This window comes from Gallinula chloropus, assembly GCF_964237585.1.
Source record: "Gallinula chloropus genome assembly, chromosome: Z".
NCBI lineage: Eukaryota > Metazoa > Chordata > Aves > Gruiformes > Rallidae > Gallinula > Gallinula chloropus.
This window is the reverse complement of record NC_140089.1, coordinates 8,932,407-8,952,848: the sequence shown is the minus strand read 5'-3', so window position 1 is coordinate 8,952,848 and position 20,442 is coordinate 8,932,407. Positions and strand designations below refer to the sequence as shown.

Here is a 20,442-nt window from a genome sequence, read left to right as displayed (position 1 = left end):
GTGAAGTGTCCTCAACCACACAGACAAAAAAAAGCCCTAAACCTTAAACCCAAAGCCAGGAGAAGATGGAGGAAGCAGAAGAGGATGACATGACATGTGGAGACTTGGGAAACGGACTTGGGAGAAGACCTGGAGGTGTTTATGACGGGGAAAATTTACAGAACTCCTGTTCATTTAGGTCGAGGAAGGGGTCTGGAAAGATCTGCAGTTCTCTCTTTTCAGCAAGGAGAGTGGAAGAAGGAGATGATGGTGCTCTTCCTGCCTCAAAAAGAAACAGTTTCTACGATGGATCATCTAAAAAGCCTGCAACTAGTTCCACGCGACAAAACAGCTGTGGTAAGTGTAATTTAGAAGTTAATTGTTATTTACTGTGGAGAAAAAAAAATCTCTTGTTGGCAAAACCGGGCAGTTCAGCAGCTTCACAGCGTCTCATCAAGTTTAACTGAAATAATTTGCCAAAACACTTGAACATCTCCAAAGGATTCCAACAAGCTCGTGTGCATTGCGTGCCTGCTGGGATCCAGCGCGGCCTCGCAGGTTACTGGGTGCAGCAGCTCCACGGTTCATGGCACAAGAGGAGATGCTCAAGGCCGTTGAAGCAGCAGAGCAGTCTCTGTTCCTAAATCTTCTTCCCAAAGCAATTGATAGAATTGATTTTCAGGGAGTAATGCTGCAGCCCTTCTAAGTGTAGAATGACCATTTAAAAGTGTCTAGTTTCACATTTGAAAATGGCATTTCCTGAAGAGTATCCTGTGCTGGGGGGCAGCATGGTTTTTCTCTAAAGGCATATATGAAATTGAAAATTCATGTATACTTTATGCATTTGAAACTTAACATGAGCCAGCAGTGTGCTCTTGCAGCTCTGAAGGCCAATGGTATCCTGGGCTTCATAAGAAGAGGGGTGGCCAGCAGGGACAGGGAGGTGATTGTCCCTCTCTACTCTGCCCTCGGGAGGCCCCATCTGGAGTCCTGTGTCCTGATCTGGGGCCCACAATACAAGAAAGATGTGGAACTGTTGGAGAGGGTTCAGAGGAGGATACAAAGATGATTAGCCTATGAAGAGAGGCTGAGGGAGCTGGACTTGTTCAGCCTGGAGAAGAGAAGGCTGTGGGGGGACCTCATTGCAGCCTTCCAGTCCCTGAAGGGAGCAGAGAAACAGGAGGGGAATTAATTTTTTAAAAGGGTAGATAATGGCAGGACAAGGGGGAATGGATTGAAGCTGAAGGAGGGAAGGTTTATATGAGATATTAGGGGGAAGGTCTTAACAGAGAGAGTGGTGAGGTGCTGGAACGCGCTGCCCAGAGAGCTGGTGGGTGCCCCATCCTTGGAGGTGTTCAAGACCAGGCTGGATGGGACCCTGGTCAGCCTTGTGTAGATCCAGGCCTGGAGGTTGGTGGCCCTGCCTGTGGCAGGGGGGTTGGAGCTCTATGATCCTTGGGGTCCCTTCCAACCAGACCATTCTATGATTCTATCAATGGGATTGCTTGTCTTCCTGGTTTGTTTATGTGTGTCTTTTTAGACATTGTATCTATGGCTAAATCTTCAAAATCCTGTTTCCTGTTTAGTCAAAATACATAAATTTGCTCAGTTTTGAGATTAAGCAGTAATTTTAGAACCTGTACGTTCTGTTCTCTCACTGTTGGCATTTCTGTGAAGACAACACTGCTGTCAATAAAATCAAAAATAGGCAGTACTGCTCATTACATTTTAGCTGCTTTGCCTTACATTTTTGCCAGTTTTAGTATTTTGATCAATGTATTTCAGTATAACTTGTGAACAAGTCACCATATTTTTTCCACACACCTAAGTAAGCTAAGACACAACATTTTAGAAAAAGTACCACTACAAACAACTTCTTTGGAGAAATACTGGGTCTTGTGGAATACTCCAGAACCATACTTCATCTTTGTCTCTTGAAAATATCCCCTACTTGGTCTTAATGCTAGTTACTGCTGCGTAGAGTTTGATTGTTGAAAAGTTATAAGCTGAAGAGAATCTAAAACATGAATTCTACCGGTTTTCAGGGTAAAGCAAATTCTCACGTTTTCTTTTATAAATATTGACAATTAATCATCTATTATCTCTTATCAATCCTACAGAAACTAACACTGAAGTGTCAGATGAAGACCTGAAGCAACAACTTCGGGAAGCTCTAGAGGTTGGTAACTGTGCTGAGCGTGCTGCTCTTGAAATCTAGTTTTTCTTTTAATATAGCAAAATAAAGCACAGTGTTAATTTAGTTGTAAACCTTGGCTTGTCCAGAGTCTTGGATGGATTTAGCTTCTTGAAATGGAAGCAGTAGTAGGAAACCTCATTAAATTTTATGCCTAGAACTAAGAGTGTGAGGTGTAAATTGAGGTGGGGTTTTTTGGGTGGGGGGAGAAGTATTTTTATAGATGCAGAAAATATAGAAAGGATTGTACTCCTTTTGTAGAAATTTTTTTTAAGCTTTGGGCCCCTAAAATCTACAGTGCTCACAGCATCATATTTGGGCTTTTAATTTGGTTTGGGTTTTGGGTTTTTTTTTTAAAGGTAGTTAACTACGTTTTAGTTTTGCTGTAGTTATATGTGTTGTCTCAGCATAAAGAACCTTTAGTGTTCAGTAAGTGAACATGTCAAGGAACATCACTCATTTCCTATTAGAAAAAAACAATAAATTGCTGCTGCTCCCAGATGCAAATTAAGTTTCAATTGCTGAAGTAATAGAGCTGGAAAAGCTGGGAGAAAAAAAAAGTTTTGTATAACTGCAAGTGAACCAGTGACCTACATGGGGATTAAGAAGAGAGAAGTACACAAAGCTGTAAATTTTCTTCTAACTCTTGGAAATTGAAAAGGTGGTTTGTTCTGACTAGGAGAATATTGCATGAAGACATGATTGGCATGTACATGCAGCAGGAATCTGGCTTTTTGTTGTCATTCTGGACAAGTAGTGACTTTGCTTTTGTATATTTCTACTATGCCATATTAATAGAACATTTGTATTTTAGTATGTATTTGTAATATTTACAGCTGCATATATAATAAAACTGTATTCTGTTCTCTCTACTTACTTTAAAACTCCAGACCTATGTTGATATATACAGCTTCTTTAACAGGATAGAACTGCAGTGGTTTATTTTCCAAACACACTGGAAGACAAAAATAATTACAAGTATTCCTCTTTAAGGATGTTAACATTCCTTCATCACAAACAAGCTCATAGTCAGAAAAGAATCATCTAAGGTAGAAACAGGAGCAGAGTGTTTTTTGAGCATGACAACTTTACATTCCTGTTACAGATGAGTTTTAACATGGTTATCTTGGCTTTTATTCAGTATACCTGTTTTATTTTGCTTCAGGAAATTGAAATCTTGAAAGTTGAGCTTGAAGCATCTCAAAGACAGCTTGAAGGAAAAGATGAAGCCCTAAGAATTCTGCAGAGCATGGTAGGATTTTTTCAGAAATCATTTGGGTAGTTAGTGGTAAAGGAAGGAAAACAAGAAATCTTCTTGCCACTCCTCATCAAAACCACCAAAACCTTAAGTTCTTCTCAGAGCTATAATTTAAAGCATTGAGCCTCCACATGCCTGCAGACTTGGCTTCTGCGATTTACTGTATCTGCATGGAACTATTCTGGTTATTTAAGAAGCCTTCACTGTTGTAGCAAATCCTCATAATTTTATTTTTGAGTATACTTGAGATTTTTCCCGCTTTAACTTGCAGAATATGCCCTCTGTTGATTCCTTCAAATGACAGACATTCTGCTGCACAGCACAGATACTGTCACTTGGCTGTTCCATCTGTTGCCTTAGAAAGCAGTGTGTGTTAAATGTTAGGTCAGTCTTTTGTTCCCAGTTTTTAGTACTTTATTTGCTATCACAGTGAATTATGTTTAAATCAGTTTCTGTTTTTTAGCCTACTTGCATACCACATTTATCATTCTGCAGCTTCTAGTCACAGACATTTGTAGTCAAGTCAAACATGGATCAAAGCATAAGTATGTTGCAACCAAGCTATTTAAGAGCTGATTTTGCAGACAAGCCCTAGAGAAGGCATGATCTCATTTTAAATGATGCTACGTTTTTCAATTGAAAAGGTGATGGGATTGAAACACAACTTGTTACACGACATAGTTATGTAGTGCTGGGACTTACAAGCAAGTTTTGCTAGTGTTTGTAATTGTTTGCATTCCTGTTTAACTAAGAATGTGAACTTTTCTTGATACAAAACTGAAAATTTGGCTAAGGCCAAATTAAGCAAACTTAATTGCAGCATTTGACAAGAGATGTGGGTTGTTGTTTTGGTTTGTTTGGTTTTTTTTTCCAGGCAGTATTTAATAAAGCCACTAGTCATACAAAAGCAATGCTTCAAAAAACTGAGGAAGAAAAGAGAACCTTAGAAAAGGTAAGGGTGCATGTTTCCTTCACACCTGTGCAAAAACATAAAGTCCAATGCTATTAATAAGGAACTATCAGGTTTATTTAAATCAGTATAAACCTGCCATTAGTTTCAGAGGGTTTTTTTTTTAAGTATTCTTACTCCTTTTTAGTAGTTAGGGGAAATGTTAATGTATCACACTTTTGATCTATATGTTTTCATCTTAGAGGGCATACAAATACTATCCGAGGTTGCTAGAATTTCTTCTTTACTTTTAGCTGGTCTTACAACTCCCACAGTCATTCACAGTAAGTTCCACTATTTCTTAGTAATTTATCTGGAACTTCCCAGTGAATCTAAGAAATGGGTATCCATTTTTTGTAAGGAGATTGGAGAGGAGGAATCAGGTGGGATTGAGCGACCCTGTTAAACTCAGTTTGATGCTTTCTTTCTCTTCCTATGGGACCTTTCCACAGAACTGCATGGGTACAGGGAAATGTGGCAGCATGGGTCTGTTTTTATCACAAGCCATTACAAGGATTACTTCACACAACATGGTCTGTAATCCATAGATCAGTGATGCAGAAACTTTTTGGTGTCTGGCATTAAATGTATTTTTAACAGTGTCATAGATTGTTGTCATCGTTGGTCATCTAGATCTTTGCCACTGTCAAACCCAGCACCAGCAGTTCTCTTCTTCCTTTCAGTGGGAGGCTTGTAATGAACTGCTGCAGGTTTGTTTTGTCTCCACAGGAAATCAGTATTTTGCAATGGGAAATTGAATTTGATCAGGATAGATTTAAAAACATAGAAGACACGTGGACAGAAAAATATGACAGGTATTTGACTTTCAATGTATATCTTTGGTGGGTCTTTTTTAATTGCAGTGAATGCTACAGGTAATTTTTCTTGTTTTCCAGGTTTGCTTCATCAGGTTTTCTGGGGTTTCTGTGGTTTCCTTATTTCATTCCAGATTTGGGAAGATTTATCTAATTTTCATTCTAGTCACATTTGTATTTTTCAGGTCAAACAACTAAATTAAGTCTCAATTATTTAGTGTGTATACAGGCTAGCTTCACTAGACTGAGTTTCCATTTTCACCCTATTAATGTTATTATGTTAGCCAACTGGAGCCAGACTGTCCTTATTTACTTTAAATGTAAATGAGGCATAGAAAATAATGGTATGTGTACATGCACGTGGAAATGCCATCTGCCAGTTAATGATTGCTTTATTTTCTTGCATTGTAGGTATGAGCATACATACAGGTCAAAGGGAGTGCTTTTTGAGAGAGGCTGATCAACTGGTTCTGTGTTTAAATAAGAGTTACCCTGGATGGACAGCAGATGTGGTTAGGCAAGCAGAAGATGCCAGTGTCACTAAACTAGTAACGCAATAATTTACCTTGAAAAATGTGGCCAGCGTGGTCACTTATTTAAATGGAGAAATGAATGATATCTCTGAATATAAGAATTACACGAGTATGTCAGCCAAGGTTTTTATTTGACATTTTCAAACTCTGACACAATGAATAAGCTGAGAGTTCTGTTAAGGTATTGTGACTTGTTCACCTGTTAACTGAGTTACACTTGGTAAGGGATACCTCCTGAAAAACACTTGGGTTTTCTTGACTTGAGAGACTGAACATGCTTCCCAGGTAGTTTGGTGCAAGAAACTGGTAGTAACAGTTGAAAGCTAGAGACATGGCTTCAGAAGCTGAGAACCAGGAACTCAGGCCACTTTCCAAAAACGTTTTCTGATATCCATGAGAAAAATGTGTATTTCCCTTTGTTTATTCAAGTGAACTAATTCAGGCTGCCATTTAATAGTATGAATTTGCAGTATGCTGCGCTTACTGACAGATGAAGGGATCCACAAAATAAATTGTATTGCTTTAACATTTAAGGCTTTAGATTGCCACTTCTCTATTCAAGAAGGAAATACTTACATACTTAAGGAAAAAAGGCATTATAAATGCGTATTGCATGTTCTCAGGTTGCAACACGTGGAAGTACAGCGGTTCTTGAGCACAGTATTAAGACTCCAGGAAGTTTACTTTCTAAAATTCAGACCAGAGCCATTTCATCACGTGTCCAATAAGAATTTTTTTCTTTCAAGGAAGTAAGAGATTTCTAGCAAGTGTTTCAGAGCTTCATAATTGCAGATTACTTTTGAGTTTCTAATGGAAATGTGGCACTTAAACTCATCTCTTGTTAAACTCTGGAGTTGTTGGCACCATCAACTGTGAATGATTTTTTTTATTTCTTTTTTTTTTAAACATTTGCTTGAGCATAGTTAAATTTGAAGGGTGTGGTTTCACGAACAAGGTGAGCCTGTTTGAACAGCACATGCTATCTGGGTTGCAGAGGAACCTCTGTATGAGCGCAGAGATTCTGGGTTTGTGGCCCAGATAAGGAGGAGTGCCTCCACAGAAGGCAGCCTGGCATCACCTGTTTTCTTAGGCTTGGTTTGGTGCTGGTCAGCCCAAGCCTACACAGGTTGTTAGGAGTAACACAGGTTAGGAGTAGTGTCGGGTTGCTCATTGGCCCCTGGCTAGCAGATCTAATAACATAGTGTTATTTACATAGTGAGGAAATTGCTTGTGTAATGCTGCATGCATACAATACCTTGTCAAACATAATACTCCACTCTTTCCAGTTTTCACTTTTTCTCTTCAGTCTTTTCAGTAGTCCTAATTTCAATTTGCAGACATATTACATAACAGTGTTTTAATGGGATAATTTTGGTTTTCATTTGAGTGCCCATTTTCAAAAAAATATAATACAGCCATTTTCAAATTTCTGCAGAATATATTGTGAAAATGCAGCTCTTAAGGAAGCATTGAAACTGAGAACAGAAGAAGTTAAAACTATTAAAGCTGAAAATGCAAGTAAGCCACCAACATCTGTTGCTCTTAGTATACTGTTTCTCGGGAATAACTCAGGATTTAGCAATGCAGGAAGCTTTCTGTTGGGATAAGTCTCTTATTACTGGTACCTGATATTAGTGGATATGCAGAAACTCACTTTAAACAGACAAGCTTTGGTTTCCTTCTTGCATTGTCACTTGAAATGAAAAGAACTCATGAAATGATGGGAAAAAAACAGGTATGCATAGCTTAAAAAGTAGGTCAGGTGTGAAAGAAATACACCTATCTTATCTCACCAGCATGGTGACACTCTGGGCGTGGAGGGTAACAACCACTCCGTACTCCCAGGTGTGTCCTGGAAGGAGGCAACAGCAGCCAGGGGAGCCACTGAGTGCTCCTGCTGCAATGGCAGTGTGCATCAGAGACGTTCACATAGCAGTTTGAGATTCCCACAGCATGAACTCTGAGGTGTTCAGCGTGTTGGCTTTATAGTCGAGCTTTTCAGACTGCAGGTTCTGCAGGTGTCTGGCTGCACCAGATGGCTCAAGCCTCCTTCCCTTACTTTTGGTTTCCAAAAAGCTTTAAAATAGCTGACATACATCATTATGTTCCCAATACTGTGCTATTTTAAAAAGAGCAGCTCCATTAGCTGTAAGGGTACAATACATGGGATGGTATCTCTGAGTCCCCAGCCAACATCTCAGCACCAGGGCGCTGCTCGCTCACCCCCAAAACAGGATGGGGGGAGAGAAGTGGAAGAGTGAAAGTGAGAAAACTTCTGGGTTGAGATAAAGACAGTTTAACAGGTAAAGCAAAAGCTGCTCACTCAAGCAAAGCAAACCAAGGAATGCATTCCCCACTTGCCGTGGCAGGCAGGTGTTCAGTCATCTCTGGGACAGTGGGGCTTCATCACATGTAGCTCTGACTTCAGGAGACAAACACCATCACTCCAAACATCCCTCCTTCCTCTGGCTTTTATTGCTCAGCATGACATCATACAGTATGGGATATCCTTTTGGTCAGTTGGGGTCAGCTGACTGGCTGTGTCCCCTTCCCACTCCTTGTGTATCCCCAGCCCATTCACAGGTGGGGTGAGGAGCAGCAAAGCCCTTGGCTCTGTGTGAGCACTGCTCGGCAGGATCAGAAGCATCCCTGTGTTATCAATGCTGTTTCCAGCACAGATCCCAACCAGAGCCCCATACCAGCTACTATGAAGTATATTAACTCTGTAACAGCCAAAACCAGCACACTACATAAGTGGGTCGTCAGCTCTAGGGAAACACAGAAGGAAAGACAACTGGGATCTCAGTTTCTAGATCTACATAGTCTCATCACGTTTCAAACTGATGCTTAAATTACAGAACTGCTTAATTGGGGTGTAATTAAACCCAGAAATTAAGAAACCAGAGCAGCAGACTTTTTAATTGCTTTCCTTGTTTTTATTTCACAGTCCTGAATCAGCAGTGCTTGGAATTTCTTGCAATGCTAGATGTGAAACAACAGAAGGTTGTTCAGGAAAACATGTCCTTGAATAAAAGTGACATAACAGATTTTACAGGTCTTGAAGTAAGTATAACTTACATTTTTCAAATGGTTGGTTCAAACATATGTTTATATTCAAAACACGCAATTTTTTTCTTACTGTTTATTTAACTGTTCTTTGGACCTGATTTTAGGTAATGAACGTGTGCCCTTGCATGACCATTAATTAGATTTCTAATTTGTGGTGCATCATGACTCTTACCTTGCAAAGAGTCTTACAAACCAGCATGCTTATTATTTTCTGCTTAATTCTTAACTCCTGTGCCTTCTGCTTTACTGATTGAGTGGAAAAAAAAATTCTGATGAGTACTGCAGTGAGTAGTATACACAGCAATTTTTGCCTCTAGGTTGTCTTGCAGGAAAATAGGTTTCTCATGTGTAGCTGTTAGTCAAAAGATACTGTGCTTAAATCTCTTGTACCTTGCTTCCTTTGACCCATACACTTCCCTTGTAGTTTCAGGGTGTTTTTCTGCTGTCATCCGGTATCTCTTGGATTGGATTGTGTATGCAGATAGATATTAACTGGTGATTTGTTTTGGATTTTAAGCTGGCAGTTCTTGGAGCCTGCACTTGCAATACTTCTGGAGGGCAGCCTTGTCCCTGTGCTAAGATGGCAGCACTAACGCGAAAGCAACTCCTTCACCTCAAGCAGGAGGTAAGGCAGCTTGGCTCTGATAACAAACAAGCAAAGGGCTGTTTGTGTTCAAAGCCTAAGAAAGACAGAAATGCTCTACTGCAGCTTACACAAACTAATGTGTCTTAAACCAAGAATGCTTCACAGAAATACTGTTTGTGATGCTTGTAATGCCCTAACTTTTATTGATATAAATCTACAACCATGGTATCAATCGGGTTTATGAGTTTAAAAAAAATACTTCTCTCATTATTTTTTCTCCCACACATTATTTTTTAATCAAAAAATATGAGTACACTCAAAGTGTATACACTCTGTAAATGTACATGCAATGTGAGTGTGGACTGCCAGTGACAGGAACGACTGACTGTCCGTTCCCTTCCTTCCTCGCAGTGCGTTCCACTCCTCCCTCGCAGTGACATCAGCACTCACAAGCCCACTCACACAGCTAGGTCAGGAAGCTCATCTTGCTGAAAACTCTGTATTTACATCATGCTTAAATTGATAATTTTCAAGGTCTTAAGATTTCAATCTAGTGACATTCTATAGTTTTAGATAGAATATTTTTTCTTCTAATTTTATTTAACTCTGCAAATGTGGTAACGATCCTTGTGGTCCCACTGCAGAAGTTCCTTCTGACTTACTGGTTTTGAAAATGAGCACAGTACATGCCTTTTGTACTGACATGATTATCCCTGGCAGACATACCATTATTTTGCTTCTTTTGCTCCTGGCCCAGCCAACATAGGACATTAAAGCTCTTCTTGTGCAGGAATAAATAGGCACTGCTGGCAACTTGTCTGTGTAGTGGTGTTTGCATGCCTAGAAGAGGAAGGGTAAGGACTTCAGTGCATGTTTCAAAATTTCTTAATGTGGCAAGAAGGCACTTAGTTTGGTTTCTACTACTTCCTTGATTATATTTATTTAAAAGTTGTCTCTGTTAATGGCTTTTGTCTCTTAAATACACTTACAATCTATTACTGCTTCCTTATTGCTTAATCTGCTATACGTTTTCTCTGAATTAAAACCAGATTGAAAATCTGAAGAAGAGTAAAGATGAAGCTTATGTAATGGCCGATGCCTTCAGAATTGCTTTTGAGCAGCAGCTAATGCAGAGGAAGGACCAGGCCCTGAGGCTTGCAGAAGTGATAAAGATTAAGAAGGAAACAAAATTTATAAACTGGAAACGTCAGAAAAATGATGGTAAATAGGCATGCTATACATCTGTAATGGTTGATGAGAAGTTAACTGACAAGTGGCACAGGCAGACCTTATTGCATCAAATGTATGGTTGTGGTTTAACTGCTAAATAAGACTTCTGAAGAATCAAGAAAAAAGGAACAAAGTTATGTCAAAACTATAGATGTGTTTCAAGTCGTTGAGGAATTTCTACCAGAAGTTTTGCATGTGTAGGGTAGAGAGTCTGTGTATAAGTGTAGTATGTAAGTACTGCTGTAGGACATCAGAACGATCAGTCCAGGCTTTTAATACAGCCCTTTTTTACTCCACATTCATGAACTATATTATCTGGGTAAAACTATGCTTGAATATATAAGCTATTAACCAGCATGGCAGTAACATTCTGAATGTTAAAGATGTTTACTATGAAAACAGCACAAAAAAGCTAACATCTGGTAAGTTTAGCCTGGCCAGTTTAGATGCTATCAGCGTTTTAATGTGCTGTAGTGGTTTTTTGAATCATCTCTATTTAAGAATTAGGGATGGAAGAGAAATACAGAAAATATATACTGAGCTTTGTGAAGTGGAAATATTTCTGAAATACTGAGGGTTATTATGTATGTGTATTTACATCAGTATTTATTACTTGCCTTATACTTCACATGGTCATCTGCGAGTTACAAAGCACCATGTTAAAGAGGAAGAATTCTTATTATCTTTTTTTCTTTAAGAAAAAGGATAAGGGGAAATATTTAAGTGCATATGCTATGGTCAAAACCATATTAGAATTTAGGAATGGTTCATCAAATGTACTTCTGTTAGCCATTAAACAGATAGAAATTTGGTGGGTCTTCTAATGTTGAGTGCCCTTGGAATACAACACTAAAACAGCATACATCTTGACTATCTGTTTCCCCCATATCAACATCATTGTTTCCAAGCTGTACGTCCCGACACATATGTTTCACCATTTTAATGTATTTTAATCTTTTTAGAAATCTTAGAAACTTGTAAACATCTTACGTGAAGTAATCTTTTTTTTTTCCAGACTACCTACTGGTTAAAAACCAATTACCACAAATTACTGTTTAAATAAAGTGTCAAAGTGTATTTTCCATATGGCATAAAGAACTTTATTTTCTATTTACCCATATATATGAGGAAAGGTCTGTTTAGCCTTCGGGTTACGCAAGAGTGGTGCTGCATGCACATAATCTGCCACGTTATGTACAACAGGAGAAGCTGTAGCTCGCCCTTTTAGAGGAGATGGTTCAGAATCCAGTTTTACCATGCCTGTTCTATTCCAAAGTAGTTTTCTGAAGCGATTCTGCAACTCTTGTATGTATGTTTTCTTTAGGACGTGTCAAGTTTCAAGGGAACAAGAGCAGCCTGGGGCAAAAACTATCAGGCCTGCTCTCCTCAGATGTGGACTGTAGGAAGGTTGAAGAGCTAGACAATCCTCACGAAATCCTGAAGATATTAATAGATTTGGTTTGTATTTTATTAAAAAAATTGTCATGAGTCCTTAGGGGAACAAATGTAATTGTTGATTTAAATGCACTGCCTTGTTCTTAGCTCATAAATCAGTTTCTTTTCTTTCTCTTTTAAATAAATATATAGGTAAACGACAAAGAGGAGGCTCTGGCTCATCAAAGAAAGGTTAGTTACATGCTCGCTCGTGCAATGGAGTCGAAAGAGGATGTTTTGGAAGAGGATAGAGGAAATAGCGTGCTGGGGAGTCATCAGTATGGAGCCGAGGGGTCACGAGGTCCCATACATGCCTGCTGCCAAACCCTCTATTCTCAAAACAGTGTTTCCTCAGTTCCCAGTGAAAACAAAGTAAAACCGCTTCGAAAATCATACTCCTGGCCCTCTGAGACTCCACACTGCGAGGAGAGTAATCCACACAGCAAATTGGGTGAAACCATAGTGATCTCTGTATAGCCACCCGCTGGAATAAAGTCATTTTTAAAAAAAAAAAAAAAGGAAAGTTCTTTGTGGAAACGCCTGAGAACATCCTGTGGCCACGTCACTGGGAGCCAAACTGGGACAATGAATGTGTTAGCTGGTACCGCCTTCCACCAGAGCATCTCCTGAGCTGGGAGGGACCCACAGGGATCATTGAGCCCGACTCCTGGCTCCACTTGGTGACATGTAACCGCACAGTAACCCTTGCTCTGGTGCAACGGCCCGATTTAGTTCGTTTGACGGTGTAGTCCCAGCAAGGTGACGCAGCTGACTGAGGCCCCGACACCCCCCCCATCCCCTGCGTGCCCCTTCCCTGTCACCGGGGGTAGCGGAGGGAGGGCGTGATGGCGCCCTCTGCCGGCCGGGGTGTGGTAGCGCGTAGAGGGACAGCGCCAGGCAATTCGCTGGCTCCGCCCCCTCCCGCCCACGGAGTGGTGCCTCTGCGCCGGCGCGGGGCCGGATTGAGTGGGACCGCGGCGCTTGGGGGGGGGCGGACGGGTGGTGCTGCCGCGCATGCGCCTAGCCGTGGCTGGGCGCACAAACAAGGGGTGCTGCCATCGCTCTCCGCAGCCGTTGCCGGGGGGAGAGCCCCTGTCTCTGAGGCGGGCTGCCAGCGCTGGGGCTATCGCCGCACGTCCCGCAGCAGGAGCGCGGCCTCCTCGCGCGTCCTCCCTCGACCGGTGACCCGGGCGGGGTGACGGTTGCGGGTACGGGTCTGGAGAAAGCCGCGGTGGGAGCTGGGGCGCCGAGCGCGACGCGAAGAGGGACGCGCGGCCCGACTGCGATCGCGGGCGTCTTGCTGCTGCTCGGACGGCCTCCTCCCGCTTGCAGCCGCAGCCTCCCGGGCCGTCCTCCCTGGCGGGGAGCCCGGTGCCGCTCGCTGCGGGGCGGGGCGGGGGGCGGCCGCCCGGCTGCCGTGTGCCGACGCCTCCCGAGGCTCCTGTACGCGGGGGTAGGCGCTAGGGTCGGTGGGGCCGCGCCGGGGCTGAGGCAGGAGCCGCTGCGGCCTGGGCCGCTCGGGGGGTGCGGAGCTCTGCACCGACGGGGTTTCTCTGGAGGTCGTCGGCGCGGCTCTAGCGTGCCTGCGCGGCTCTTGTCCCGGAGCTAGCGGGCTCGTGTTAGCGCCCGCCGAGCTGCTTTGTAGATGGCAGCGAACCTCTGCCATACGTGGCCTGGCGTAGATGCCTGTCTGGGCTGAGCAGCTTTCTCAGGTGTCGCTCAGCTCTGCAGAAGGAAGAAGGGCCCGTGAGCATCAGACTGCCCTTAGTCAGAGGGACTTTGTGCCGTAAGGATTGTACAGCCTCAGAGGCGTCGCTGAATGCGCTGTTTGGAAGTGGAAGATGGTAATGAAACATGAACTAACTTAGTGTGTTTTTAGCATACAGTTTCCTACTTGCAGTAACTGTAGCACTCGTGTGGCACTTAAAGCTGTGTTGCACCTGTTAGATTGCCTAGGTGGATTAGTTGCCCGTAGAGGTTTAGAGGCATCTATGAGGTTTTTCCTTTTGCTCTGTTTTGAAATAGGACACAGAGTATAAGCTTACACCATGAGCTTAAAGGTACTAAATGTTTTAAAACATATTTCTGGATAAAACGGGAAGCATTCTCAGTGTGTGTTTAAATACAAGCTGTAATGGCAGAGAACTGTTTATTAGTACAATCCAGAGAAAGGAGAGCAGAAAGAGATCTATCTGACTGCTAGTCCTAGATGCTGTTAGCGTCTAGTGCTGTATTGCTGAGTTGTCTAGTACAAACACCTCATTACTAATGCAGACCGGAGAAGATGAGAATCTTGAGGGAACATTGGTGTCTATTGAGGAGTGATCTTTCGGACCTGATGTAACAAACGTAGTCTTATGACTCACTTTCTAATGCTGAGTAATAAATGTTGTTACAACTAATGATGATGGCACTGTGGGCAGTATGTGACATGCATTTGTTCAGTTGAGGGATTGGATTTTTTCAGCTCTGGGTCTGGCTGCTCATGGTACCACTGATGTGTTTGGAGCACTGCCGAAAATCAGCAATTGTTGGGAGACAATTTTTTTTTCCTGTGTGATGTGAGTGATACTTGTCTCTTCTGAAGAGCAATTAAAAAATTATGGTGGTTCAATTCAATGAAAAATTTTCAGGGGATGAAGATGCTGCCTAGGATAGATTTGTCAGATTAATGTTGGTGATAGTTTCATAATGCTGTTGATAAGAGTTTTGTTCTTCTGAAGCAGTTGTGTTGAGGTAACAGAATGTTGTTCTTTAAGCAAGGCACTTTTTTGTTTTACAGTGTGCAATGTAAGCTTTTCCTTACATGCTTGAAAATTTAAGTAACTTATCTTCAACTGATTCAGCTACTAAACTTGCAGTGTCAGCAGCCACTGCAGTTTTTGAGTCAAATAATAACTTTTCTTGCTCAGCAACAATGATTTTAGGAGGTTTTTTTTACGTTTTAAGTTTTCCACAAAGCATTTTCTTCATTGTAATTAACTTTATGTTGTTTGCTGATGAACTCCTTGGGCAGTTGTACCTTTAATTATTTCTTTTCTGTAGGCCCTCAAATCTATGGGTAGATGTGTGGTGTAGAGAGATTGGAGGGGGAGAGGGACAAAACTGGTAATTAAATACCTTTGAGGTGGGGGGAAGCAGGATACAGCACTTGGTGTGGCAATTTGCACTTGTGGCACTGTGAACTTTGATAGTTCTTAATGGCAGTGTTTCTGTCAGAGACTTTGTTCTAGTTATGGTGATTGCTGGGTGGTAAGCTGGAGAAAAAAAACGTAAATCCTGTTGTGAGAATAAAAGTTCAACATGGCTCAGACTAAATACAGTGATTAAACACAATGATGGAGTTGAGATAATACACCTTTACAGTGCACAAAAAGACTGATAACCTAAAATTAAGGTCTGGTTTGTGTGTGTCTTTATCTCCAAGCATGATCTGGTGTTGTTTTAACATGTTCCGTGTAATAGCAAACCTGGGTTCTGCAGTGGCTAGTAGCTGTGATTTAGCTGTGTATCTGGTAAGTCTGTATATATTAGGACTTCAGAAAGTCTTTTTCAGGGATTCTTAAACATCAAAAAATGTGTTTGTTGTCAGAGATCAAACAGGCTAGCTGGTAATTAAGTCACCCATTTTATTTTCCAAGTTATCACCATTGAAAACTACTAAATGCCTTCATTTCAAGAGACTGTATTTGAAATAGAATTGATGACGTATCCTGTAACATGACCATTCTCTCTTCCAGCAGATTAGTGTTATTTTCCTCCTTTAAATAAGACTGTTGAGAAGTCCTTAATAGAATGTTGGATCCAAACCGTGGAATATGGCTATTGTATTAGAAGGGGTTTATAAAGGCTTTGAAAGAAGTGGCCTATAAAGAAGTGTTTCTAGATGTACTGCAGACCTGCACTCGTTGCACCTCGATCACATTATTTGCTTTCCCTGGGTAGCAGTTTTTATGTAGTAGAATTACTGCCTCTGTTTCTTAAGACGCTCTCTTTATGCAGCATTAGGAGCTTGCTGGAGACAAAGCTTTGTCTGGCTCAGCGAATAACATAAGCAAACCTTTGCTCCTGTGTCTTGTTCCATTTAAGCTTGCTGCTTAGAGGCCTCAGAAGTTAAAGAAGGGTGTTCGACCAGGTGGTGATGTGACCTAAATACTAACAGTTCCCAATCCTTCCAGAGACTGCCACAGAACAGCTGGCTTCAATCCTGTTCAGGTCAGCTGTTCTAGGTACTGGCTTCCCAGGTTCACCATGGTGATTGCTGCCTGGCATAGCAATTGAGTGGTGTTAATTTTCCACTAAGTAAACTTGGGTGAGATAGTAAAGAATGCTGGTCTTGAAACCCGGGCACAAGTAAAAGCGTTGAAAGATAAGGGACTTAAGGTGAGCTTGCTTAGAAACATACCAAATACTTAGCTAGAGAAGTGTGCCTTTCTGTAGCTCAACAAATGCTCTGTCTTAAAGCTGCAGGATACTCAGTTAACAAAAAGAATGGTTCACTGTTAGCCTGGGGAAAAAAGAAAAAAACATCTTTAGAAATCCTTGTGTTCTGCTCTTCAAGTGAGATTAGCTGCTGGCTCAGGAAGGGAGTGAGATGTATGTTAAGGACAAGTGGTGTGATGGAAAACTGATGACCTGCAATGGTCTAAAATGTTCAGAACATGACCTGCTTCTATTAATTAATGTGTAATCTTCAGTATTTTTCTGGCTGAAGAAGTAACACATGAGGACCCCAGCACTTGATGTCAGGCCTTGTAGTTTACTGGTATGCTAGACAGTCAAATGTCTTAATTAACAAATCTAATTAGCTAATTTCAGCACAGTGAAAGTAAATCTCTAGAACTAAACTAAGTTACCTGGTTTAGCAATAACTGTATTACCTGATCTAAATTTTCTGAAATAAAGCCTGAGTACATCTCACTCTTTAAACTGAGTTTTACAATATTAGATACTATCTCTTTTCACTGTGCTGTAGTAATTTTATGCTTTGCTTTCCCTTTTTTGAGAAGGACTGTTACTTAATCTTCAAGTCTTCTCACAGATAAATATTTGCCTTATCTTAATACAAAAGCATATGATCTTTGACAGTGATGCAAATGTTGTGGGTTTTTTAAAAAAACCCCAACTTTAAGCTTCTCATTTTGGAAAAAAAAAAGTATAAACCAGACTGGGTAAGAGCCTCAAGTTATATGTCTCACTGCAGTAGCAGTGCAGAGAACTAATGCCTCGGATAACTCATAAACCTTGTGCTTTAATAGTTTATGTAGAATATATATTAATCTGAGAAGCAACTTGGAGGCACCCGAGTGAGTGTATTCAAAACTCTGAAAGAACGCATTCAGAAGCCAGTGCTTAACAATGTTTAGGCAACAGAAGGTCAGTGCCTTTAAATGTGTAAGAGGTGACAGCAGCAAGGGGTGAGGTTGACTGAAATCCTGGCTGCGCATGCAGATTAAGCTTCCTTGTGCTTTTCTTTCTGGTGGTGGTTTCTTCCCACTAATGCATTGCCCTCTGTGGTGTGTTGGCGTGCCGCCTTCTGCGTTCAAGGATCTTTCTGGATGAAAAACAGCTAAGGAAAAAAAACCTATTTTAGCTCAGCCAGTTCCTTCTCCATTTGCAATGTCACTGAACAGATGTTAAACTGGCATGATACAAGGAACAGTAAAGGGACAAGCTCTTTACAAAACAGTTCCTCTAAAACCTACAGTGGAAAGATCTGTGTGCATAAACAGCTGTAGTCTAGGCTTCCACACCCAGTACTCTTCCTGTGTGTGGACATACTTTCCTAGCCCTTACAGAGCAATTATTCCTCTCTCTCCTTGTTTTTTCTTAATGGTTTTGTAGGATTGTGGTGGGGAGATCGTGGGTGTTTCTTCTACTGACACTTCCATCTACTTAAAAAGTATGTGTCATGGTGGTGCTGCTGATTTAGATTTAGAAGTACAATTCTCAAAATAATCAGAAGTAAGGCAGTTGGCTGAAACAAGTAGATCCTACAGACTTTCGCTGAGGGAAACAAGCAGGCATTTAATAAAGACATGTCACTAGAGCATTTCTGTAGCTTCTAATCCACCTTTTGTTTAATGTAAATATTGGGATTGGTGGTAGGCAAGTCTGGGGACCAAGAAATCCCACTTGGTCTTGTTGAAAAATTACTTGAAATCTGAGAAAACAGAAGGCTTTTAAGAGTTCTTTGATAATGCAGATATATAGATTCAGGACAGAGGTGGGAGAGAGGTAAGGGGTCATTTCTTATCTACAGTGGTAGGGGGGTTTGCTTTCCTTGGAGCCCTCTTTTAGAAAAGCTGAAAGTGCATGCAACGCGTCAAGAAATAGTGAAACTATTGGAATGATAGTTAATCAAAGTTATGTTTGTGTCACCATCCACAACCAGATAGACTGATTTGGCAGAGGTTTTGTAGAGATGAGGTTTTATGGTGATTGAGAGAGAGGAAAGAGAGGGGTAGAGAAGAAAGCGGGGGGCAGGGTTATGGTTCTGTTGGCGATGGTTAAGGCATATCTCTAGTACCTTACAGTTAGTTATTCATAGTGCTTTACAAACCTAAATGGAACCATTTTATTTCAAAACTATATATACCCAAACTAAAAGTGACAACATTATTGGTTTGATAGATTGAAGTACCAGTTTTCTGAGCGCTCTGTAGAGAATTTTCATTCATATTAAGTAGCTATAATACTTGCCTAAAATTTCAGTTCTACAGTTTTTATTATTTCCCTTTACAGAGAGGTCAGTGGGCCAGTAGCATACAATACAAAAGCATCTTTCTAATCTACCTATTTAGTATTACAACCTAATGATTCATATGCTTAATTCAGAATTTGCCTTGTGCCATTTGAGTGTAAAGCAATGGCAAAATCTAGGTCTTTATCTTAAATAGCTGAAATTACTGCCTTTTTCAATATATATAGTATTTTTCAATGTGCCTTTTTTTTTTTTGGTAAGAGCTTCTGGTGTCATTGAGAATCAATTAAATTAGACTTAAAGATATCCTCTGAAATTATTTTTGTCTGAGTAGTATTATTTGTTTGCTTCAACATTTTTTTTTTCAAAAGCCCACCTCATTGCTGATATTAAAAATACTCAAGATTTTCAGTGTAGTAAATGTGGACCTGAATTTGCAGGGCTGTAACTCTGCAAGCAGTATTTTGTCTGAATAAGAATGAAGCAGCCAGATTCACAGCTCCTTGCCAGGACCTTGTGCTAGGTTAGTGTCTCTCTTACTTTGGAGGAGAAACAAGCAAAAAGGCTAACTTTGTTCTCCTTCTAAAAGAGATGACTTCCCATCTTTTTAGCTCTCTGACCTGGTTTCTTGTGGGATGGGATGAGATTGGAGTTGGTGCCAGTATCAACAGAGGCTTGGGGGATGTGTGGCCTGTGACCACCATTCCTTTTTGTCACAGCTTTTAGTCTGCTCATTAGGTGTAACTTACGTGGTATCCGAGTGGTGAGGTTGTATACTAAATCCCTACAAATAATAAAAATCAGCGTTATGTATTTCTTGATCCTCAGTTTTCTCATAATCCTTCAGAATTTCTAGGTTATGTCATCTGCTCAAATAATTCTTGACCTTCAGTTCTGTTCTTGTCCAGAATTTTATGCTTTAGTGTCTCTTAATGAATTGATAAAAGCTGCTAACCTTCTGAGGCACTTAATTGGAATAATGTTCGTGTCAAGTTGTATTCTCTCATTTTCCAGGAGGCTGTGAAATGAGACAGTTGTTACAGGCAAGAACCATGTTCAGATGAGAGTAAGAGAGGTGGCATTAGAGATGTACTTGCTGCTATCTGTTTCTGACGGTGTTTGCATGAAACTTGATGGGCAGTGCAGCATGCTGAGACTGTCAGAGTGATAAATGCATGGCCATGGATATCAATACAGTGCTGTATTCAGATTGTTTCTATTTGGGTATGAAGTACTGCATTATGTTTGAATGTGTATTTGTTTAACTTACTCTTTGCAAGTCTCTATCTACCACATACTATTTTAATATGTCTTCACTTATTAATATGCATATGACAACTTTATCTGAACCATTCGGTGAGAGAGGACCTTACAGTTCAGTGAAGTAAGGCAGACAGAATCTAGATCTGTAGCTGCAGGGTGGCCTAAGTGATATGGGAGGATTTTCAGGTATTTAAGCTGTGAGCTTTGAGAAGACAGCACTAGGTGGTCAAAGTACATTGAATGGGGTAGGGTGTAAAGTCAGCCAGTGCAGAGACTAAATGCACTAAGAGTAGAAGGAAAACTAGAGAGATCTCCACAGGTGGTGTTTCCAGGCGTTAAAGGGATCAGTGTCCCTTCAGTCTACCAAAGGGAAGTATAAGTAAGTCTTGATTGTAATTTATGGATGTTTAGACATGAAAAAAGTAGGGA

At 40.9% G+C, this 20,442-nt stretch overlaps 1 protein-coding gene across 1 annotated transcript; it reads left to right on the top strand.

Moving 5' to 3' along the window:
- Nucleotides 1–58: 58 nt before the first annotated feature.
- CCDC125 (coiled-coil domain containing 125) lies at nt 59–12,529 on the top strand. Its single transcript, XM_084278689.1, has 11 exons — nt 59–336; nt 2,100–2,158; nt 3,339–3,425; nt 4,306–4,383; nt 5,110–5,255; nt 7,164–7,246; nt 8,676–8,791; nt 9,315–9,422; nt 10,433–10,604; nt 11,938–12,071; nt 12,201–12,529. The coding sequence occupies exons 1-11, from the start codon at nt 66–68 to the stop codon at nt 12,522–12,524; spliced, it is 1,578 nt and encodes a 525-aa protein (XP_084134815.1). The 5' UTR covers nt 59–65; the 3' UTR covers nt 12,525–12,529.
- The last annotated feature ends 7,913 nt before the right edge of the window (nt 12,530–20,442 follow it).

Bases quoted from the DNA above. Each gene is read 5' to 3' on its own strand.
- CCDC125 (XM_084278689.1), top strand. From the start codon at position 66: ATGGAGGAAGCAGAAGAGGATGACATGACATGTGGAGACTTGGGAAAC. The intron at 7,247-8,675 runs GTAAGCCACCAA...TTTATTTCACAG, and splicing joins TATTAAAGCTGAAAATGCAA to TCCTGAATCAGCAGTGCTTG. The intron at 9,423-10,432 runs GTAAGGCAGCTT...AATTAAAACCAG, and splicing joins TCCTTCACCTCAAGCAGGAG to ATTGAAAATCTGAAGAAGAG.